The 22,844-nt window shown below is 44.0% G+C and overlaps 1 protein-coding gene across 2 annotated transcripts in view; it reads left to right on the top strand.

Annotated features, from left to right (window-relative positions):
* The window catches only part of Sertad2 (SERTA domain containing 2), a 107,644-nt gene extending 87,071 nt beyond the window's left edge, over nt 1–20,573 (top strand). Inside the window, exons 1-2 of one of the 2 annotated variants that reach the window (XM_026387208.2) lie at nt 2,306–2,581; nt 19,236–20,573. In XM_026387208.2, the coding sequence (XP_026242993.1) occupies nt 19,240–20,184 (945 nt within the window). In that variant the 5' untranslated portion in view covers nt 2,306–2,581; nt 19,236–19,239 and the 3' untranslated portion in view covers nt 20,185–20,573. Of the gene's footprint in view, nt 1–2,305; nt 2,582–19,235 lie in introns of those variants that run through there. The other variant, XM_026387210.2, reaches the window with a different exon arrangement.
* The last annotated feature ends 2,271 nt before the right edge of the window (nt 20,574–22,844 follow it).

The following is a 22,844-nucleotide window of genomic DNA, read 5'->3' as shown; positions in this document are numbered from 1 at the left end:
AAAAAAATCATGCCACTAAGTACTGTGAAAGCGTAGGGAGGACCTTCTTTATCCTCAAAGACTTGAATTTCCAGGGCTGGGCAGGATTGCTATGCTGGCCTGTATGTGACTCAGCCTGGGGGAGAGGAGGAGGGGACAAGGTTAACCACCTGGTATTGGACCACACTGGCAGCTGTTGAAGCTGCCACTATGCTTTGACTTGTTCCAAGATGCCAGATTCTAAAAGTGGGGAAGTGGGAGTTGTATATAACATATGTATTGATAAGATACTACAAAATTCAAAAGCATCAAAGAGGCAGAAATCATTTCACTCCAAAACTCAGGTTGCTTTCCTAAGAACTCAAACCTTTATTGAGCACACATTCAACACAGACTTTAGCAAACTGTGTGTCCACTCTGGGGACTCAAAAGTTGTCACTTGATTTTTTTTTCCTTTTGTTTAGGAACATTGTATTTGGGAAGTCATTTACTAGAAAATATCCAAGTATCACATAAATTCTGCAGGTCTAACTTTCTGCTAACTTCAATTCATGAATAAAGTTTAAGTTCATTTTAAATTCAACAGAGCTAATGTCTCTGGCCTCCTACAATGATATCACAGGAAGAGATTATTGCAGCTTCTATTTCAATGGCTTTTCCTTAAAGTGAGCACTGAAACTATAAGTGAGTGGGTGGTTAGGAAATTGTTAGTAGTTAGTGTCATCTCTAAGATGTAGAACTCTGGAAGTGAAAATACCTTGGCTCCCTAGCAAAATGTTTGAATGTTATGCCACCCAGGCACAAACTGAGCAAGACCTACAGAGAGCCCAGAGCTCTACTTCTATGATATTTGATTTTGAATGTCATTAAAATGAAACTTTCAAAGACATCCACAAATAGTTTGGGGCATTGGTTGTACTTAGTGAAACATCTGTGTAAGATTTTGAGTATACTGAGAGTCCAGAAAAAATCTTTTCTATTCTTCTTAGAGATAAAACTGGACACATTGTCTCCTACATTTCAACCCAAATTCAATTTCAATAAGATTTTCAATTTGATTGATAACCAATCATTACAGAACAGTTTGAATGGGTCTAAATTTGTGTTAATGTTAACGGCTTATAATCACCTTGATGTTAGGTCTTAAAGCTTTATTATCCTTAAATGCCAACTAGTATAGTGGACCATTAAACAGCAAAGTGATCTCAGAAGATATTGATTGGGGTAGCAGCCAAAATCTTAAAGTGTCTAAATTACTTTTATAACAACTTTATCACTGAATATGCATGTTATGTTAAAAATAATCATTAATTTCCCAATTGAGTTGTTTCCCTGGCCTCTTTGCCTGGTGCTCTTAAATTTGAACCATTTAGGCATATACATGCGTCTCCAAACTATTACTGTATAAATTTCCTTGCTAAATATTAGTAGTTCAGAGCCGAAGATTTCTTAAGGGGAGGGAAAAAGCAATCCACAGGAAACGTGTTGAGCAGAGGATGGCAACTCCGTCCCTACTCCAAGCATGGCTTTCCTCGGGCTAGCCAAGGATCTACACCGTGGCTCTGCCTACCAAGAAGAGTGTTAACTCGCTTCTGTTCAGCTTCTAAAGTACTGTTGAGTTGGTGACACTTTTCGAGTGTCGGACTGAAGCAACCGCGCGCAAAGGGCTTTTTCTGTCCCCAGCTCCATCTCTACGGGCTACTCGTGCGTCCTGAGACTAGGGCGTCGGGTGAGAGTCCGGGCGGACCGGTGGACGCCTGCCTCGGGAACCCCGCGGGAAGCGTAGAGGTAGTGCCTCGGGACAGATCTTCGCCCCCAGTCCCCTGCTGGGACCCTGCCCGCCCTGCTGGCCGGCCCCAAGTTGCCGAATAGCTCGGATGCTTGTCATATTTGCGGTCGCGCGACTCAGCGGGCTGTGCGCGCGCTACACTCGCCGCCGCCTTTGTCACTAGCGGCTTCGTCATTCGCCCGTGTTCCAGAGTGTGGAGGGTTATGGGTGGTAGCCGCGGCCCTCCGGCCAGAGTGTCTCCTTTTCTCTCTCCTCCTCTTTAAATCTTCCCCTAAGAGAAAAAGGGCGCGCCGGGAGGAGAGCGAGCTGTGGGCGGGGCTGCCGTCCGAGGCCTCGCACTCCGCCTGCCCCTTCCTGCTGCTCCGGCTGCTGCGGCCGGGCTCCGCATTTATCGCGCCTCCCGGGACCGCCAGGGGAGGGTGGGGCGGGGCGAGGGCCGGGGGCGGGGCCGGGCGGCGGCGGGGCGGGGCCTGCGGAGCCCGGGGCCCGGAGCTCGCGGGAGGCTCGCTGGCCGCACGTCACTCCTGCACGGCGAGTGCTGGAGCACGAGCTGCCGCTCGCTCGGCCGGGCGCCCCCTCCGCCCGCCTCCCGCTTCCTCCTCGCTGCCTGCTGCCGCTGCCTCCACCATTGTATAATGCTCCGGGCGCTCAGGCAGAGGACGCCGGAGTCTTAGCTTCGGTCTCGCCTCCTGCCCGTTTCCCGGCGCCACCCTCGGGCCCCCGCGGCGGGGCACTCCGCATGGAGAGGGAATAGCTTGAGGAGTGGGCGGAAACCCCTCCTGATGCGTTAGTTCCCAGGTGGAGCTGCATGTGGTAAGTTCTCCCGGCGCCCGGTTGGAGGGGATCCTCGGGTGCGCTGGGCTCTCGGGTGGGTGGGGGGCGGTGTTGGGAGTCCGCCAGGGCCGGGAGGGGGGAGGAGGGGGCCGGGCGCCTCCGCGAGAGGGACCCGGGACTGAAGCAGGTACGAGCCGGAGCGCTCCCTCCCTCTACCGCCCGGCCCCGCACCCTCGGACCCCCGGGGCTAGGGCCGCGACCCCCGCGTCCGCGAGCAGATCTGCGGGGGGAAGGGCAGGGGCCGGGCAGTCACCGGCCCGGGTCAGGAGGGGGTCGGGAGCTGATGAGAGCCGAGCGTGGGGAGGAGGGAGCCTGGAGCTGTCGCCTTTTCCAGCTGGGATGTGTGTGCGTGTTGTGACGGTTGTGTTGTTGTGAACGTGCGAGACTTTTTTTTAAGGCTCAGATTGCTGGCGCGGAGGCTGCTTCACTTTGGAGTTCCGTGGCCGGGTTTGCAACCAACTTGTTATAGTGTGTTTTTGTGAGTTCCCCAGTGTTTTTATATTAAAACATCCTTTCCACCCTCTCTTCGTCCTTGTCCAAATGAATTGATTTTGGATCCGAAGGTATAGCAAACTTATCGTCTGGTTGGTTTTTCAATTAGAAATCTACAAGTCATCTTCGTGGTAACCGCCTATGACGGAGAGGGAGGGGGGCTGAGGGGAGCCAGCTGTCCCAAGCCCTAGACTTTGTACCATTAAGAGAGGGGTGCCGTCAGAGGGCTATTGCATCGAGAGAAAATCCTGAATTGTTCTTATTTTTCTCCTTGGCCATAAATTCTCTTACTTTCAGCAGAGCTGGTGGTAATCGATTCAGATGAGAGCTGAGTTTTTAAGTTTCACGAAAAGATCCGATGTAGTTTTCTTAGAATGACTTTTTGCTTGCAAGCTGGGTGGTTTCAGGAGGTAGAAAGTAAGTTTTTACAGGCACAGAATGGGGAAGGATAGTCAATAGGGTGAGACAACTAGCCTCCGACTTCAGCGGTTTTTATTTGAATCAAATTGGGCAGCCCCAGTCAGCCTTAAGGAACTGAGTGAATGTTTTCAAGCCTTATTCATGAGATATGCTTTTTGATTTCCCAATACGTGTTAAGAAATGTTTATAATGTTTGTAAAGAGCCTAGAAGTTGTAGTCACCAGTAGGATTACTGAGGCCCTAAGTGTTCTAAGTTGCTTTTTGTAATAGGGCTTTGGGGTCCACTCAAGCCTGGGAGGGCCATCCACCTGAGAGCCCTCAGTTGTTTTGCTGATGGGCATAGTTGCTCAGCTCACCAGAAGGCTTGTCTCACCCTAGCAGCTCCCATTCCTCCCCCTTTTTATAGCAGTCTATTCTGATTTGAGTGTGCTGGGAGGATGAAAATACCCATCCTCAGATCCCAGCTTCTGGCATAAGTAAGAATAGCTTGTCCCTGGGTCCCTCTTTTCCTGTTCATTTTATCAATTTCAATTTAAAAAGAGATATAGAGACAAATGTTTAGATTTCCTTTAGCTTCACTGACTTAGAGGTTTTACGTGTTAATGTAAAATTGTGTTGTTCACCAAGTTACTAATCCTTTTAAATAATTTTACTTCTTTCCCCTCCTAATTAAAACATATATAACCATTTTGCTCTGAAGTGAGAAAACTTACAAAACGGATTGGATGCTCCCTACCCCTGCCCTTAATACGGGGTGCTGTTCCTTCACTTGAGCAGGTAGGGGAGAGGGCTCACATTTTATAATGCCAACCAAATATACCACAGGAGGTGTCCTAGGGAACAGTTTTATTGTCAGGCCAGTGTCACAGCCTTTTAGGTAACAGCTGCTCAGGGTTGTTTCCATTAAAGAACTAAGAGAAGGATATTAACTCAGATTTAGAAAATCTTTACACTCCTATCTGCTGTATTATACCTCATTAAAACTTTTTAAATTTAATTGAAGAGCTGAAATATAAATTTGTCAGTTGTTACACACTAAATTATTAATAATAAGCATAGTAAAATAGCATAGATTTCAATTTTTAAAAATTCACTCCAATTTACCTGGTGACTGATAGCCATTATTTTAAACAGTCCACAGTCAGTAAATGTTACACCCTACAAACTATCCCTCAAAATATTTTACCCTTTAGTTAACAAGAAAGGTAAAAGTTGCAACAAATGTTTAGATGTTTCTTTTGCTGTGGCTTGTTTCTTGTTAAAGAACACTGATAAAAGTATAAACTTTATATTTCATTTATATCAGCAGAATCAAGACCACTTTGTTAGTATTACATGCAAATAAAAATGGATGCAGTATTTAGGAGGGTGAACTTTTAATTCTCTTGCAGAATTTTTAAAACTGTATGGCTACAGAAGTTTCATATTTGCTCTCTATCATATTAAGTAGAAATAGCTCTAGCTGCAGTAGTTTCTTGGTGAGAGAGAGAGAGAGAAAAAAAAAAAAGAGAAAGGTGTCTGTGTCTCTGATTACTGAGTCCAAAGATCAGGTGTATGCTGAAGGCACCAGAGGGCAAGCTCCAGTTTAAGTGAAAAATGGCCTCACCGTAAGGGTAATACCAGCCCTCATAGGTCTTTCCATTAATTAATTCTGACTAGCAGAACATGAAAATCTAAAAATGCTTTTGGCCACTGCGTATGTGCAAATAATATATTTTCTACCTACTCACTAAACAATTAATAGAAACCTACAGGCTGACTTGTGTTTAAGAAGTATGTTTAAGTATAACTTGGTTTGTTGTTGTTGTTGTTGTTGTTTGTTTGTTTGTTTGTTTTTGCAGTGCTGGGAATTGAACCCAGGGCCTCAAGAATGTTAGGCAAATGCTATACCACAGAACTATGTCCCCGGCCCCTTAATTTAGTGTTAATATTTTTGAAGGAAACAATGAGTAACCAAAGTGGGCATGCCTTATTTTTTTTTTTCCCCTCTTCTCTAATTGTGGTATTAAATGGCCAGTGCATTTGGTATTAAAGGCAAACTTCTGCCCTGTGTGCAGATGCTGGGAAACCCTTATGAACAGAACTGTCCCCTGGAGCGTCCATCACTCATTGTGTGGAGCTGTGTCTTTCTCCATTAGCACTGCGTGGCAGTTCATTCTTTGTATGAATCTGTGAATGGCATATGTCAGCCCAATAAGAGGACATTCCTATTCTGGACAATAAATAGATGCTTTGTTTGGTTGTCCCCCCCACCCCCGAAGATCATGAGACAAACAAAAACATACTTGACTGTCTAAAAATTTTCTTGGCAATACATACAAATTAAAATTTCAAATAAAGACAGCACAATGTCTTTTAAAATACATGATGTCTAATAGGACAGCACAGATACAAACTTGTAATTTCAACAAGTACCACATACAGACAATGTAAGCTCCCTTTTGAAAATTTGGATGTCTTTGTGGTCTGAGGGGTCCTAAAACTGGAAAGACTCACTCTCCTCTCAGGATCCTCTTTCATCTGAACTTAATTGGAAATACCTGCCAGGATTCACTGAAGCAAGTGCCGCAGTTGGATTGATGTATGGTAGAAGCCCAGGATCACCTAAGCTCCATTCTGCCCCCATTGCAGTTTTCAGTACTGAATGAAGTCTCCTGGCCTCCTCTTCCACTTGCATGCTGTCTGGTGGACCTGGCCCTGCCTCCCAAGAGGGACAGCAGAACTAGGGTTGAGTGTGCCTGGCCTGGCTATGGAGATGGACTGAGCTGTGCGGATGCGTGGGGGTGAGGGGCTGAAGGGAGGGGGCAGAGGACAGATCAGCTGCCGCTGTGCAACTGCTACAGCAGGTCTGACTAGTTTGAGGTGCCCAAAGGCAGCTTTGTTTCTCTAGTAACTCTGGGTAGCAGCAAACTTAAGTTCTTAAAACTAACTCACGTCTTCGTCTTCATTACTTACTATCTTTTGGTCACTTTGCAAAAACCTGTAGCTTTGAGGGTTACTAGTTAATTATAAGATTTTTTTTTTTTTTATTTAAAAACTTTCATAGGTGGTTAACTGAAAGGAAGAATCTAGACTAAGCATTTTATTCTTCTAAGGAGTTTCACATAGAATAGTGAAGATGAAGGGATTCTGGCTCTAGCAGTATATACACATACATTACATATAATTTTTAAAAAGTATTTTTTAGTTGTTGATGGACGTTTATTTTATTTATTTGTATGTGGTGCTTAGAATCGAACCCAGTGCCTCACTCGTGCTAAGCAAGTGCTCTACCACTGAGCCACAACTCCAACCATACATATAATATTTATATAAAACAATATATAGATAATACACACATACGCACACTTATGGTTATAGTGGATTGTGTGAACTCACTGAACAAAAGGAAAAAGCACACTTGACTGTGCTACGGTCAGACAAATTCAATAATCAAAAGTCCCTTGCTGCAGATCAACCTTTAGCCCTTTGCTCTCCTCTTCTTTGGCTGACTGCTTATCATTTCAGGCCATGCCGCTGCTCCTGGGGCTTGGAGCTGGCCTGCTGGAGTACCCCACCCTTGTGTTGAGAAGCATTGCCCAAGTTAGACCCAGGGAATCTGAAAGTCCCAAGGTCATCTCTGCACCAGAACAGGTTTGCATACAATTCTAGCCACTGGAATGAGATAGTGAGGCAACAACTGTTTCAAACTGATCTTCAGTGAGTACTTGTCCCATTCCCTGGTAGATGATACAGATTTGCTTTTCAGATTTCTTCCCTTTGTTGAGGGGGCGCCTCCATGTCTGTGTCTTTTTGTATCTTGCACGGTATCATGGAAGAGCCACCTGCCAGAGGACTTTAGGCACTGTGGTCTGCAGCCTAAGGATTTTTGCTTAGCCTCTCTAGTTGTCAGGAATCTGGTAATGGTCTATCTGAATAGACCATTCAGATCTTTAAAACACTGATTTTAAAAAATAGTTTTACCATATCAAAAATATAAAATAAGATTGATTTCACCTGGTAGTGATTCTTAGCTGTCTGACAGTAGTTGGTTTACAAAATCAAAACATGATTCTTCAGGTAGCCCCAGCTTCTGCTAAAGCTTCCAAAGAGGAAGGACAAATAGAATGTTAAGGGGGGCTAGCTGGGGAGGTTAGAGGAAGGCTTTCCTTAAAGGTCCTTGGAAGAAATTAAAGTTGAAGTATTAAGAACTATTTTCCTTAGAAATAAATATTTATTACATTTAGTGTGTTACTCTGATTATTTTGATTGTGTATTGCTAAATGACTTTGCTTAAAGTTCAGTGAGTCATTCATTATCAATACACAGAAGTCCCTGGAAAGAAATACATTTTATCTCAGAAGAGCCCAGAAGTAGTTATTTTCAAAAAAAAAAATTACAAAGTATCATTTACTGCACTGAAGTTTAGTTTTATTCCTCATTGCCTTTTTCTACTATCTGAATTTTTCAAGTATATGATATAAAATTTAAATTGTCTTTAATAAAACCTCATCAGCCTACCTAATTCTTAAAGGCAACTAAAATAAACATTCCAAAGATGTAGGTTACCTACATGGAACAGATATTTGCATAATAGAAGTTATTTCCTCCCTTTTACATATCTCTGGAGCATATTTCTATGATCCTGTACTTTAAATTTTTGTACTCGTATGTCATGTTGTAGAAATGTGATATCTTTCTTTTAAGGAACCCAGATTTAAGCCATACAATACAGAGAGAGGTTCACCTTACTCAATAGGTAAAGAAGAAACCATTTCTCTGGTTTTCTTCTGTAGACCACATGTGGGAGTTAAAAGGTGAAATCTATGCTGTATATGTGAAGAATATTTTAAAAGATCTTTCATAGTAATAAGCTACCCAAATCAGAAAGCATGATTAGTTTTTAATCTTTAACTTTTAAGCAAAAAGTGCTTCCTGGGGTTACATGCATGGTTTTTCTTCAGTGGCAAAACCTGGATTTAACTAAGATGCAATTTTTTCCCCCACAGAATTGTTCTAAAACTTACATTTACCTGTTGTTGTATTGACTGTTTTATATATTTGGTGACCCTCTTTAAGAAACAAAAAATGTCACTTTTGGCAAAGCCTTTGGTGTCTACCCTATGCCTTCTTTATTTTCCCCTGACATTGTTTATTAAGGGTCTCTTGTGTGAGGAGAAAAACAAGGTATCTTTGGGGAAAAGATGCTACAGGAGAGTTGAAACCAGAATCCCATCCATGCAATTATAAATACAGGAGAAAAAAATATTTTCATTATGCATGGGAATGGGTGGGGGTTGCTGGGTGATCCTGGCTGTCTCTTAACGGGCAGACAGTCCTATGCGGGGGTGGGGGGGTGTCAAATCTGAGGATTCCTTCCCTTAATGAGACTCTCATTCAGAATTGTAAAGATGTAGGTACTCCTGACACCAAATTACCCATGAAGTAGCTTATTAATGTAAATAATTGTAGTTCATAGTTACCAATTTTCAAATGGAAAAACTGATAACTAGTACATCTGTTGTGATACATACACATCATATAACCTGAACTTGTAATTTGAATAGAAAGAATTCTATCAAGTAGTTACACAGTCAGTTGCTTCATTATCTCCTTTAGGTTAACTGCATTGTATTTTACAGTCAAAATAGCTCCTCCCCAATGTCCTTTATGAAGGGTTTTCCCAAATAACTGCCTGAAGCAGAATCTGCTCCGTGTGGAGGTAATTTACTGTTATTAAGAAGCAATAGGATTATTGAAGACTTCTACACTAGTAAAATTCTTGGTGCTGAACTTATGAGATTCCGTGTGTGGTTAAGAGTCCACATTAGAACCCCACTGGACAGTTGAACTGTTGGCTTCTCTAAGTCCACACCCCGTGACTTGCATTTGTGTTTGTTTCTGTGTGTTTGTTCTCACTTCAGGAATCCTCCAGGGATCTTAACCATGGCTTTAGAAACATCGTTGTTACTTATATTCAGGCAACAACCTTTCCTGTACAGTGTTTCCAGAGCTTGAACCATAGCATAATATAATTTAGTTGGGCTTGGCAAGGCTCCCAGCTTGCTTAACATGGCCCTGTGGATACCTGAATTTGGGACTGGTTCTTGAAATGTGTAGACTTTGAGAGCTCTGTAGACAGAAATTGCAGTGGAGAAGCCGACTTCAGAGGTGCCTTGTTGCTCTGCTGCGCCCCCGTGTGGCTGGATGTGACGCTGCCTTTCAGAGTTTACCAGCGTTCCTGCTTGTACTGGGCTGGCTTGTTTACATAGAGCGTTAGCAGCTTTCTTCTGTGCAAAAACACCTCGCAAGTTAATATAATAGTTCTCACTGAGGGTGTAAATAATTTTTTGTACTTATTTGATTTTTTTATTTGTAGAATTTTAAAAGTATGTATTGATGTGTTGTGCTTTTTAGCTTTTTATTATGGAAAATTCCAAACATACTCAAAAGTAAGAGTCCAATACACCACCTCATACTTGTCACCTGCTTCAACAGTTATCCACTTTTTGTTGACCTTTTTTCATCTTTGTGGCCAGTTGTTTTTGAGTACTTCAAAGCCAATTTCAGGCATCAGATCATGTTGAATATGTTTTTATTAAACTAAATTCAGACACTGCGTAATTCCACTCAACTTTTCATTTGAATTAAGTGTGCCCTGCTTTTAGCCACACTCCTTAGGTAAAATAAAGGAATTCTTAGCACTTCCATTGTCCTTGGAAGGTGGCGGGTGTCCTTGGCCTCATTAGAAATGGGATTGAAATCTAAAATTCCAGCGAGATGAAAAGCATTAAGACAGGATATTAGAAACATTTTATACTACTTGACATTTAGGTTCTAAAAAGCCTATTTTTTCTTTCCAAATGTTTACCAACAAGGACATAATTTATTTTAGAGAATGTTTCTTGAAATATTCCCTTCCGGAATTTGACAGTTTACTAAATGCAATTAGAGTTAGTTAAGATTTTAAGACTTCTTTTTTCCAAGAGGAAAGATTATATTTGACAAAGTATCAGCATGAGAAATTGTCCTCAATTTAATGGAGACATGTAAATAGAGGGAACACTAGAATTTGATAAAATGTGGACATTAGAAAATAACCCCACAGGATGAGACTTGTTTCTTACATTTACTTGAGGTTGGCCTCCTGGCCGAACTCAGCTTTTCTGTGGGCTTCAGGCCACTGCAGGAAGGCCAGGAGGCTTGTGCTGGTGTCCCTGATACCAGGCAGGCTGGTGGGAGCCGCGGCTGCAGTGGGAGGCGCCATCATCTGCCGTGTCAGGTTACAGTCTCCCTGAGCTGGGGTGACTGGCTTGTTCTAGCGACTGGCTTTATAATTACATTGCTGATTTGTTAGGGGAGGCTTTGTCTTACTTACCAATTAGCATGGATGTTACTGCAGGGACCTCCAAAATCCTGGAAGGGCTTTGGTTTAAGAAAAAAAAAAAAAGTTTCCTGATCCAGGCAGCTCTTAGGGTTTCTGTCACCAGCCCCGCCCCGTCTGTAGAAATAAGCCGAGGTGCTCTCCCCACCGGAATTTTGTCTCTGTGGCTGTCACTTTGGGGTCTGGAGTCTAGCTTGAGGGTGGGGAATACCATCCCCCACACCTGCCACCCCCCCCCTCATTGGGGGGGTGACCGTCACCACTGCCCAGCTGCAGTGCCAGGATACTGGGAGGCCCTACTGAGGCCTTCTGTTTCTTGTCTTGGGCCTCCACTTCTGATCCCGCCAGCACCCCCAACCGCCGTGTCCTTTTCAAAGTGGTCTTTTGGTTCTGGCCGGGTTTTGCTGTTACTTGGAGCAGGGAGGGTGTGAAAAGCTTAGCCGTCATCGGGTTCCTTAGCCCTCAGCATTTCAAGGTGGAGTATTCTAAGTGTGAAAACTTGCCTCAGCGAAGGAGGCTGCCCCCTGTCCAAGTGTCAAGGAGGCTCCGCTTCTCCCTCCTGCCCAGAGCCACAGTAGGACAGTGGACTAAGGGAGGCTCCAGGTTGCTGATGGGAGGTGGCCTTCTGTCAGGGACTCCTCCAAAGCAGGATCCCAAGCTCATCTGAAGGCAAGCAGGAAAGTGAGGAGAAAGGAGAGGCTCTTCTGTGTGTCAGAAGTTGTCCCCAGGCAATTCCCAGCCTGCCCACCGCGACCTTTCTTTGGCTCAGAAGCCTGTCACAGACACCGTTTTGCCAGGGCCATTCCTTTTTCCACTCCCCCAAAAGAAACAGAAAGGATGTGTCTCCACTTGGAGGGCCTGGGCTTGGGGGGCACAGGGTGTCTCGAGGAAGCAGCTGCTCTGGCCTTGCGAGGTGCTTGTCACTCCTCTTTGGTTGTTTTCCTCAGAAGCAGCAGATCCGCGTGGATGCTGGGGTAGAGGCCTCGTTTTTCTGGGTTTTATGGTTTTTATCTTCAGCCTTGGTGGCTGCCAGGCTCTTCAGCAACTGTTCGTCACCCCAGGAGTCATATTGGACCGTGTGCTAAGGAGGTTAGGGGGATGACATGAAATATGACCAGCTCCCCAGAAGCCACATGCACCACTAGAAACCGTAGATGCCGTAGATGTGTTTTGCCTTGTAACTGACTTTTGAAATAGCATGCAGCTTCCTACACTCCTGAAAAGGGAAAATGCTGAATTTGTAGCTGCTCTTATTTACTAATCCAAAAGGAATTGGATCAAGTTTTTCAAAATGCACATAAGGGACCAACCTACTAGGCCTGGTACAAACCATCCCAACCTGGGTGTCAGCAAGCACCCCTCTTCCAGGTGAGGGTGGTGTTGGGCTCAGAGCCTTCTCTCCGTGAAGGACCAGGGGCCTCCACTCTCTCTGACTCCATTTTGGTCGGGCATCCGTCACACCCTCTCCGGTCATTGCTCCACTTCAGAAATTGGGACTCAGCTGTCAGTTATTACCCCCCTCTTAAAGATCTTAGATAGCATTCGTTCTCTTCTCTGGATACCAAGTAAAAAAGTCTATTAGCTAAGGAGGCTTTTCTTTCTGTGTAGAGCGGTGACTGGGTTATCTGATCGCCTAGTTTGGGGAATGAATCGAGTGAACACATAATATAGACCTTTGCATCATTCTTGACTGGCACAGTCAGAAGCAAATCCTCCTGGGGGGCTGAGGAGGACCCCCACAGTATAGCCTTTCCCTAGGATCTTCACCTGGGCCACTAGGAAGCCCTGGGGCCACAGACTCAGTGAGCCTGCATGTGAAAGCAGTATGTTTTGGTGGTGAGGTTGGGATGACGAGAGTGGTGGTTTGAAAATGTAGATTTCATATTCATTCCTTCAAAATCATAACATTTTATTTTATTTTGACAGTTTAAAAAAACCCTAAAGGGACAATGATTTAAAAAAAAAGTTTTAAGTCAGCTGTGGTAATGCATGCTTGTAATCCCAGCTACTCAGGAGGCTGAGTGAGGAGGATCTCAAGTTCTAGACCAGCCTCAGCAACCTGGTGAGACCCTGTCTCAAATTTTAAAGAAGGGCTGAAGATTTAGCTCAGTTGTAGAGTATTCCTGAGTTCAACCCTCAGTGCCACTAATTAAAATAATGATGATGATGCCGGTTGTGGTGGTGCACACTTGTAATCCCAGCGGCCTAGGAGGCTGAGGCTTGAGGACCACAGGTTCAAATCCAGCCTCAGCAATTTATCGAGGCTGTAGACAACCTAGTAAGACCCTGTCTCAAAATAAAAAATAAAGAAGGCTGGGGATGTGGCTCAGTGGTTAAGTGTCCTGGGGTTCAATCCCTATTACCAAAAATTAAATAAATAAAAATTTTAAGAAGTACAGGTTTTAAATAATTGAAAAAATGGCTTAGATATAACTTTTTTTTTAATTCATTTTATGTTTGCATATTTTTTCCTGAATGTCTTAAAAGGTAATATTTCACAAATTTTATTTTTAGGTACTAGCCTTATGAGGTGATGCACAAATGTAATTCCAGCTACTCAGGAGGCTGAGTAAGAAGGATTGCCAGTTGGAGGCCAAGTTGGGCAACTTAGCAAGATCCTGTCTCAAAATTAAAAGAGCTGGGGGGCTGGGGTTGTAGCTCAGTTGGAGAGTGCTTGCCTAGCACTTGTGAGGCACTGGGTTTGATCCTCAGCACTACATAAAAATAAATAAAGTATTATGTTCATCTACAACTAAATATGTTTTTTAAAAAAAAGCTGAGGATGTAGCTCAATGATAGAGCACCCTAGATTCAGTTCCCACTGTCACAAAAATAAATAACTAAACAATTAAGCATAAACATAGGTACTGTTCCAGCTCCTTTTTGGACCTTGGGCCTCACTGCATTCACTTTAAGATCATAGCAAGTGTCATCTAGACCTCATAGCCAGTAGGATCTGATATTTCATTCTGAGAGGCCGAACTTTGTCATTCAGATTAAACTTAAAACATCTTAATTGTGCATGTTAATTTTTTAAAATATCAGTTGTCAGGCCAGGCACAGTGGTACATTCCTGTGGTTCCAACTACTCAGGGGGCTAGCGGATCATTTGGGCCCAGGAGTTTGAGAACAGCCTGGGCAACATAGCAAGGCCCTGTCTCTTAAAAAAATAATAATAATTGTACGCATGTTTGAGCGGTCAGTTGCTATCACAAAGAGGCTGTTCATTCCTTTTTGCCCTCTTGCTTAGTCACAAATAGGGAAGACCTCTGGAATCAAGATTAACTGAGAAAAGATGTTCTCAGACTTAAACGTAAGTGGCCTGATGGGGAAAAGAGGAAACAGTGGTTCTCAGAATTCTCCCGTCACCTGGACACTTGTTGGCAAGGCAGATCCCTGGGCCAGGAGTCTGGGTTTCACGGGCCCCTGGGAGAGGCTGGGGAGGCTGATGCGTGCCCAAGTTTGAAAATGGAAGCTCCAATGAGGGGCTGTCACAGGAAGGCTTCCCAGCTTCAGCTTTCCTGCCCACCCTGTGCGCCTCAGACCCCTCCTTGTGACCAGGTCCCCTGTAAAGCTGAGTTGCTCTCCCCTTTCTCCCGCCTTCTAGTCCATGCAGTTAGGGACACATACCTGGCTCTGTTCTACACCATCTTCTCTGCTGTCCCTTGTATTTTTTCTCATTCTTTCCACTTACTGTTCATTTATTCAGCCACCAAGGGGCATCTTTTGTGTTTTCACCTTAAATACAAACTTCAATCAGGGGGCCACTAAGCCTGTTTCCAGAAGTCTCCCTTGTTGGCTCCAGTCCGTGGTAATGGCTAATTCCCTCCTGGGGGAGCCACTCAGAGTCTGGAATTGCAGAAGGAAGAACAGCCAGGTCAAACAGTCTCCTGGTCCTCTGGCCCTTTGTCTGCTGGGGAAACTCCTAGTGACATTTGTTACTTTTTAGCTTGTGCCCCAGCAGACTGTAGCTTTTGAGGGTAGGGTTGTTCCTAATGAAAGGCTGCTCCATTGAAGGCCAGGCCTGGTGTACAGAGAGTTCTCTTCAGAACTAATCTGAAAACTAATCTGAAAACTTTCCTGGGAAAGTTTTCATTTATTTTGCTACTAGTGAGTTTTGTTCCTTATCTTTTCAATTTAGTTTGCTGCAGTGTATGCTAAAGTTTGTTTTTAAAGATACAGATGGGGCTGGTGGGGGGGGGTAGCCCAGTGGCAGAGAGAGCACTTAAGCGTAGCATGTGCGAGGTCGGGTTCCTTTCCCAGCACCACAAAAAAATCTGTAAAAGTACAGAAAAGTTAAGAATTGTTTCTAACAAGTTCACTGGGGAGGGAGGGTGTTCCATCTCCAACCTTGTAGTAAGAGTCAGTGAAAATTCAATAGAAAAGTGGCTGGGCTTAGTTTTGAGTCCCCTTTGGGTAGCAGAAGAGGGAGGGAGCACCTGCCTGATTTCTCCATATGGAGGGATCTGTGACCCACCCCAAAGCTCTGGGTCTTTGGGGGCTTTGTCTGAAAAACTGGGTAGAAGACGCAGGGTTTGGACTTTAGTCTTCACAAGCAAAAGGAGAGGAGATCGAGTGGGCGACAGATCCCTGGGGTGGCCTGGAAGCAAGCAAGTCACCAGCCCGTGCTCCGGGTGAACTCCAGGCCCATGAACTGCACAGCCAGCCGAGGGGAGTCCCCTTCCGCCGCGTTCCCTGGAAGCCCTTAATGAGCTCCTGCTACTGCTGCATCTGCAAGCTGCTGCCTAGTGAGGCCTTTTGAAAGGTCACGTGCCTCTCCAACTGCGCTTAAAGAACTATTGTTATTTTCTCAGAAAGCCCGAGGAGAAAGAGGCTTCTGAGGAGCTGGCGACCCTGGCCATGGCCAGCCTGAGCCAGGCCCAGAGAGGCCAGGAGGGGCCCACGCGTCTGGCTTCCTGCCCTCTGGTTCTTGAGGGCATGTCTTGTCTTCTCTTCTTTCAATTGTGCCCTGCTTAAGGAGGTGGTGGTTAACACAGAGTCCTGAGAAGGGGAGTTCTCGCTGCCCTTCCCCTTCAGGAGTTGGAGGCCTCCTGACCAGGCTAATTGGAATGTTGCTGTGGCGTCTGAAGCAAACTCAGGGGCAGCTTTCTTTTTAAATAAAAATGTGGAATAGATCTTGATCATGTTACACATTTATTCCTTTCTTAAAGATTTAGAATTAGGATTAAAAATCAGGATGGTGTGCATTTTGCAATTTTAGTGGGTGTGTGAAGCCGGCCCTGCCTCTCCACACAGCAGAGAAATGAAGACAGACCTGCTCAGAGACACACTCTTATCAGGGGACCGCATTTACACATTCCAGGAGCACCCGGGCTTCAAGTTGTGTATCTGTTCCTGCTCACCAAGTGTTGCTCACCGGGGCCCTCCACCCTCCTGGTTCAGGCAGTATCACAGATGTCTTCTCAGGCTTTTCCTAAATCATTAGGATTGTCACAGGGCTCTGACCAGCTAGATCTTCCCTATTGGAAACCAACGGGAATCTCTCTGAGAGTGCCACCTCAGATCTTTAAGTACTGAGTGGCCTGTTTGCTTCTTAAATATTCGAGTACAGTAAGTTCAATAATTATTTCTAGGAAAATGTATTATTGAAAAAGTACTGTTGTTTATTATGGTAAAAAGTCTTTAAATAGTTCTACATTGATGGGTAAAGAAAAGTTTATACCCGCCTTTAGTTTTATTTTGGTTTACATTTGAGGACAGTGCTTCTCCAGACTTTTCTGTAGTGATGGACCATCTTGCTTTTTCCTCTCAATCCTTTATGGACTTTAGTAAAACATAACAAAAATAACTACTTGAAAAGTGAAGTAAAAACAGAAAGATGTAAAAGGTAAAAGCTCCTGTTTTAAAATTAGATGTGCAAACATACAATTACTTTGTTAAGTTTACTGTAAAAGTTTATAAATAAAACTATATCTCTACTTCCCTCATTGCAAACTGATGACAGTTCGTATGGGTCCCATCTGTGGGCCACACTTTGACAAACACTGTTTTAGATGGTGCATGTGTGTATTTGTGTACTTACATATATATTTAAGTGCACTGGCCTGATAACATTATAATGTAACATGGATCCAATAGTAACTTTATGTGTGAATTAAATGTACCCAGAAGCTATTTGGCAAAAGTGAGGTGTTGTTGATGTTGTTGTTTTTAAGCAAGTATTTAAATGTTCAAATTGTAAGGGTATACAAATACACAAATAGTATAATTGTGAATACAACTATGTGTTTCAAAACTCAGATGTCTGGTAACTTTTTTTTTTTTTTTTAATTTTTGCAGTCCTAGGGATCGAATCCAGGGCCCCATGTATGCTAGGCAAGCACTCTACCACTAAACTATATCCCCAACCTGGTAACAGTTCTGATGTATAAAGTAGAAACTGTTGTGCAAAGTGAAATGAAACCACCTCTACTCTGTTTCACCCTCAAATTTAAATGAGCACAGATACTTTAGATAGGAAATGGCCTATGCAAAGCAGATACACAAATGAGACTTTTAGCACTGAATGATAGGAACCCTGTCATATGAAGTGTTAGATAAGCCAGTTCTTACTATTGTACCTTCCTTGTCTCAGAGAACAGTTAATTACAGGATGGATCTTTGGTCTTTTTGGTCCTAGTGATTGACAGCCATTTTGTTAATGCTTACAGAATGAGGGGAAATCTTTTGTACAAGTACCTTCACATTCTTTGTAAGCATTAACAGATCTCAAGCTGATACTGATGACAACTGATAGGTTGCAGTTGTCGTTATCTCCTGGTGACTGGGGCATTGGAAGTCAGTCACCACACTTGGGATTGTATGCCAGGCACTGTCTCCTGTATGTGTGCCTCAGGGGACAGCACGGTCATCTTTTAAGCAAGTATGGGAAAGAAGTTTTGTGAAGTGTCAGTATCCCATTAGCCTTATTCCTTTAGGATGAGACTTGGAATTCAAGACGCTGATGAGTCGTAGGAGGAGAAAGCCTCTTGGAGACCAGCCTTTGCTCTCATGGGGCTCCACGCAGGGCCTGGCAGAGTGCCTGAGACAGTGTAGAGGTGGAGTGAGCTAGAACTAGGCAACTTCAGCCAGCTGAAGCAGTTCAGTAAAAGGTAAGTAACGAATAGAAGAAAAACTAGATACCTACAAAGTAGTTGCCTGGATCTGACTCTCACAGATGTCAAGTTCAGAAAGGATTCACAGGGTCCAGGTGTGAGTGCCATGCACCAAGAGAAGGAACACGCCAGGGTCTGGCTTAGTTAGACCAGGCATCCGGGTCCAGACAACAGAGGGATGACTTCCTTGATTGAATGGTTGGAAGTGAGATCTGAGGCACAGGCTGCTGGATTTGAGATGGTTCTCTGATGGTGGAAGCTGTGAAAAGAGGTAATGACAGCGTGACCACAGAGTTGGAAGGGTCACTGTGTAGAAGGTAACAACCATCTGAAGACCAGGACTCAGAAAGGAGTTTTAAAATTCAACCCATTATCAAATTGCAAGGCCTAACACGGGGACCTTGTTCATTTGAAGTACATACGTATCTGTGGAATCACAGTAGGTATTTCCTTATGAAATGTCTCAAGTATCCAAACAGCAGTACCTATAATCAGAGCAGATTACTTTAAAATTAATGCAGTTACATTCAGACATGACCTTGTGCAGTGAAACTGAGCCAAGGAGAAACTTGGATTCTCCACTTGATTCTAGAGTGAAAAGCAGCGGCCGCTCCGTCTCTGTGGTCATTTAACACAGGCCAAGTGTTTCACCACATGTCACCCAACAGGCAGGAAGGCTCTGATGCATAATGAGGAAGGAAAAGGCGTTTTGAAAGCACACACAGTTCTACCAAAATTGTACACCTTCCTCCTTCTCTAACTTTTTTTTTTTTTAATCGTTCAAGATGCGTTGAAGCTGTAATTTATGACACCTATATCTGTTTAGGTCATAGCGTTGTAAGTGTTTTCTTGAGCTTTAAAAATAAATCCATTTGGGGAAGGGAAATTGAACCTGCATGATAATGTTAGGCATTCGAACGCAAGCACATGAGCTGAGAAAGTCAAAATCACAGTTTCCATGGTAACTCCTAACTTGTCTGTGTCGTACACATTTCTCAAGAAATACATTCGCCAGACTACCTAGTGATAAAAACTGCTCTGCAGGCATATGAGGGTAGCTTTCCCAATTTTCTCTCTTTCTGAAAGGTCTTCCCCCAGTTAATCCATCTGCTCTTCTAAATCACCCAGGCAAGAAAGTGAAGTCCAAGTTCTGACGTCTAAGTCAGCACCTTTTTTTGTGTGTTTTATGGTGGAGATTAGCCTTTGTGTGATTCATGCCATTTCCTGCCTTTCTACTTTGCAGATATATGTTGGGTAAAGGAGGAAAACGGAAGTTTGATGAGCATGAAGATGGGCTGGAAGGCAAAATCGTGTCTCCCTCCGACGGTCCATCCAAGGTGTCTTACACCTTACAGCGCCAGACTATCTTCAACATTTCCCTTATGAAACTCTATAACCACAGGCCCCTGACAGAGCCCAGCTTGCAAAAGACTGTTTTAATTAACAACATGTTGAGGCGGATCCAGGAGGAACTCAAGCAGGAAGGCAGCCTGAGGCCCGGGTTCACCCCCTCCTCCCAGCCCAGCGACTCCCTGAGCGACAGCTACCGAGAGGCCCCGCCTGCCTTCAGCCACCTCGCACCCCCTCCCGCCCTTCCCTGCGACCTCGGAAGCACTACACCCCTGGAGGCCTGCCTCACCCCGGCCTCCCTGCTGGAGGACGACGATGACACTTTTTGCACTTCGCAGGTTGTGCAGCCCGCAGCTCCTACCAGACTCTCCCCTCCAGCCCTCCCGCCCGAGAAGGACAGCTTCTCCTCTGCCTTGGACGAGATCGAGGAGCTCTGTCCCACATCTACCTCCACAGAGGCCACCGTGGCAGCGACTGACAGCTTGAAAGGGACCTCCAGTGAGTCCAGCATCCAGAAACCCGAGGGGCCCCAGGAGGGCCGCACGGATGACTCAAAACTGATGGACTCTCTGCCTGGGAATTTTGAAATAACCACGTCCACGGGTTTCCTGACAGACTTGACCCTGGACGACATCCTGTTTGCTGACATTGACACGTCCATGTATGATTTTGACCCCTGCACATCTGCGTCGGGGGCAGCCTCAAAAATGGCCCCTGTGTCGGCCGATGACCTCCTCAAGACTCTGGCTCCTTATAGTAGTCAGCCCGTCACCCCGAGTCAGCCTTTCAAAATGGACCTCACAGAACTGGACCACATCATGGAGGTGCTCGTTGGGTCCTAAGACCCGGGGACTCCGCGACCTGACCCCACCGCCATGCCCGCCCAGACACTTCGAGCGTCTCCCCACAACCCTGACAATTCTCCGCACTGTGCATGCACCCTTGCCTGCCTTTTTCAGAGAAAAAAGAAAATTTTACAAAAGGATCACACTAGTTTTTGCTTTGAGCAGAGTTGGAGTGCCTTCATCCAAGTATGACCACTTTTAATATGCTTTTTTTTGAGTGGTTCCTCAGAGACCTACTATCCTGGTATAGGAAAGAGTCCATTTGAAGACAATGTTGCTAATGTTGAATGGCAAACATAAACAGTTCGAGTGAAGCACAAGGATTAAGTTGGAAAAGCTGTAAATTGCATGTGCATATTTGTCTATTTTTTCTATAAGTTTTAATGCAAGAGGTAAAAAAGAAAATATATATATATATATATATATATATTATTTAGATAATCTCAGTACCTTTCCTGGCATTTTCGCCCTGTATAGGTTGACCCGGCAAATCAGCCTTTTTAGAGGCATTAAGTACTCCTCGTAAGTGTTGCATTTACATGGCTGTTTAGAAAACTGCTGCCCAAATTTATTTTATATTTTTGTACAGATTCTGCAGTTTATGATATTGTTTTTCTAAAAACAAATGCTGTTTATACATATGAGATAGCTATTTTGATAGGATTTGCTCACATAGTTCCTGCAAACTTCAGATGTACAAGTTGCACTTGTACTTTTATAGAGTTGTAATGTTTTATATGTGTATGGTGCAAGAGAAAATTGGATCAAATCAATCTGCAGTTGATGTCCCCAAATGCAAACAGACACACACACACACACACACACACACACACACAGCGCTTTAAGAAAGGGCCAGGTGATATCACACCCAAATTTCACAAGCACCATCCCTCTGGCACAAACACCCGCCAGTACTGTGACTTCCAAAGCCAGAGCCGCATCTGCTCATCAAACTTGCATTAAGCAATTGGCGGGAGGTGGCCATGGAACTCGGGGTTGGAGTGATGGTTCTCCTTAGCTTCCTCTGTGGGGGGACAGCTATCATCTTACTTAAGAGTGTATTTATGCCAAGTTTGCGCTTTTAATTGTTTTTATTTTTATTTTTTTAATGAAAACCCAAATCTTTCCCTTTTTGGTGTAATTTTTATGATGAACCAGAAATTTTACATACAAACAAAATTTTATGAAAAGCAACCAACCTCTTCATGGAGCTGAGCCCTATTGCAATGCTCAGGGCTCATAAAGAAGAAATTCTTTCCAGAAGGCATCCATCATGTTGCTAAATTGTCTTTTCCAGCGTCCCTTCCCTAGAGCTTTTGTTCCCTCTGTTGCTAAGAGCTGGAAATGGCATCCTCATGATCACCACAGTGAGCTCGGCTCGCTTGCCTCGCCTCGGCTGGCCGGGATGCACTCTTCCTCCAACATCCGCGACTCTTGAAGCTGGAGTTCCTCACCTTGCATCAAGGCATCTGGTCTCGTTGCTTTCTTAAATCAACTGCTAATTTAACCACACTTTACGAGGCTGTTTTACCCAAATACACAGACAGGAATTTCTATGCATGTTTCCCCCTCCTCCCCTACGCCCCCCACCCCCCGGAGACCCTTAAGAAGTAGCTTTTTATTCCTAGTGGTGTACATTTAATTTTAAAACATTTGCAATGTATCATGCTTGTTGCCGAGATTGTTTGTGGCCTTTCTGTTTCAGTTTTCTCTTTCTTCCAATGGTACTTTAGCTGTTGAGTGCAGGTTACAACCTATATTGTTATGCAGGTGGCTTCTTTAGGAATAACTTTTATATTTATTTAAAAATTTTTAAATTATGGGATTTTGTTTTGTTGTTATTGTTGTTGTCGTCTGTTGTTGGTCATTTGTCAATATTCAGTCACCAATTCTGCTCACTTCTTGCCATGGATAAAATTGGGTCTCTCTGGCCAATTAAAAAAGTCAACTTGAGAAAATGGCACTTTAAACAAGCCATAGATAGTTTTATTTTTATAATGCACATGGCAAAGCAAATACGTTTGTGATGAAGGACCTGCTCATCTAAGCAAGAGATTCGGGTATGATACGATTAAATCTTTTCTGCATTCTAATTTGCTTTTTTCTCCCACTCGAATGTGTCTTTAAAGGCTAATTATCAACTCAGTAGAGCAATGAGAAACTGATCAAATTGCAACTCGTTCTCCTACAAGCAACCTCCACGCAAACACCTCTTACTCCTGCACATGTGTCATTTCCTTTGATATAGGACCAGGGACCATATAATTAAGGTTAGAGTTGTTATCGATGCTTCCAGTGTCGCCGAGCTTCCCTTTCTTGTAAGGAGACGGGCCTGCCCAGGCTGCATGCATTGTACAACTGGAGGACCCTGCAAACTGGCCACGTGCTGCACACATCTACATACATACACACACACAATAGTGTTGATTATTCTGAACAATAACAGGGTAAAGCAGTTGATTTGCCATTGTTAAAAACTGATTTACAGTAACTTAGAACAACTGTACTTTCGTTGGATTACCAAACCGTGTGTTTAAACAAATCCCATATGTTGGGCAACAGTTCAAATAAGCACAGAGAAGCGCTGCCCAAACTTGGTTCTCTGACTCTGGTGTATTTGTAAGGCTGGGCTTCAAAATCAAAACAAAAACCCCCAG

This window comes from Urocitellus parryii, chromosome 12 (genome assembly GCF_045843805.1).
Source record: "Urocitellus parryii isolate mUroPar1 chromosome 12, mUroPar1.hap1, whole genome shotgun sequence".
Classification (NCBI taxonomy): Eukaryota; Metazoa; Chordata; class Mammalia; order Rodentia; family Sciuridae; genus Urocitellus; species Urocitellus parryii.
The sequence above is the reverse complement of the archived record's forward strand: the minus strand, read 5'-3'. Positions and strand labels throughout refer to the sequence as shown.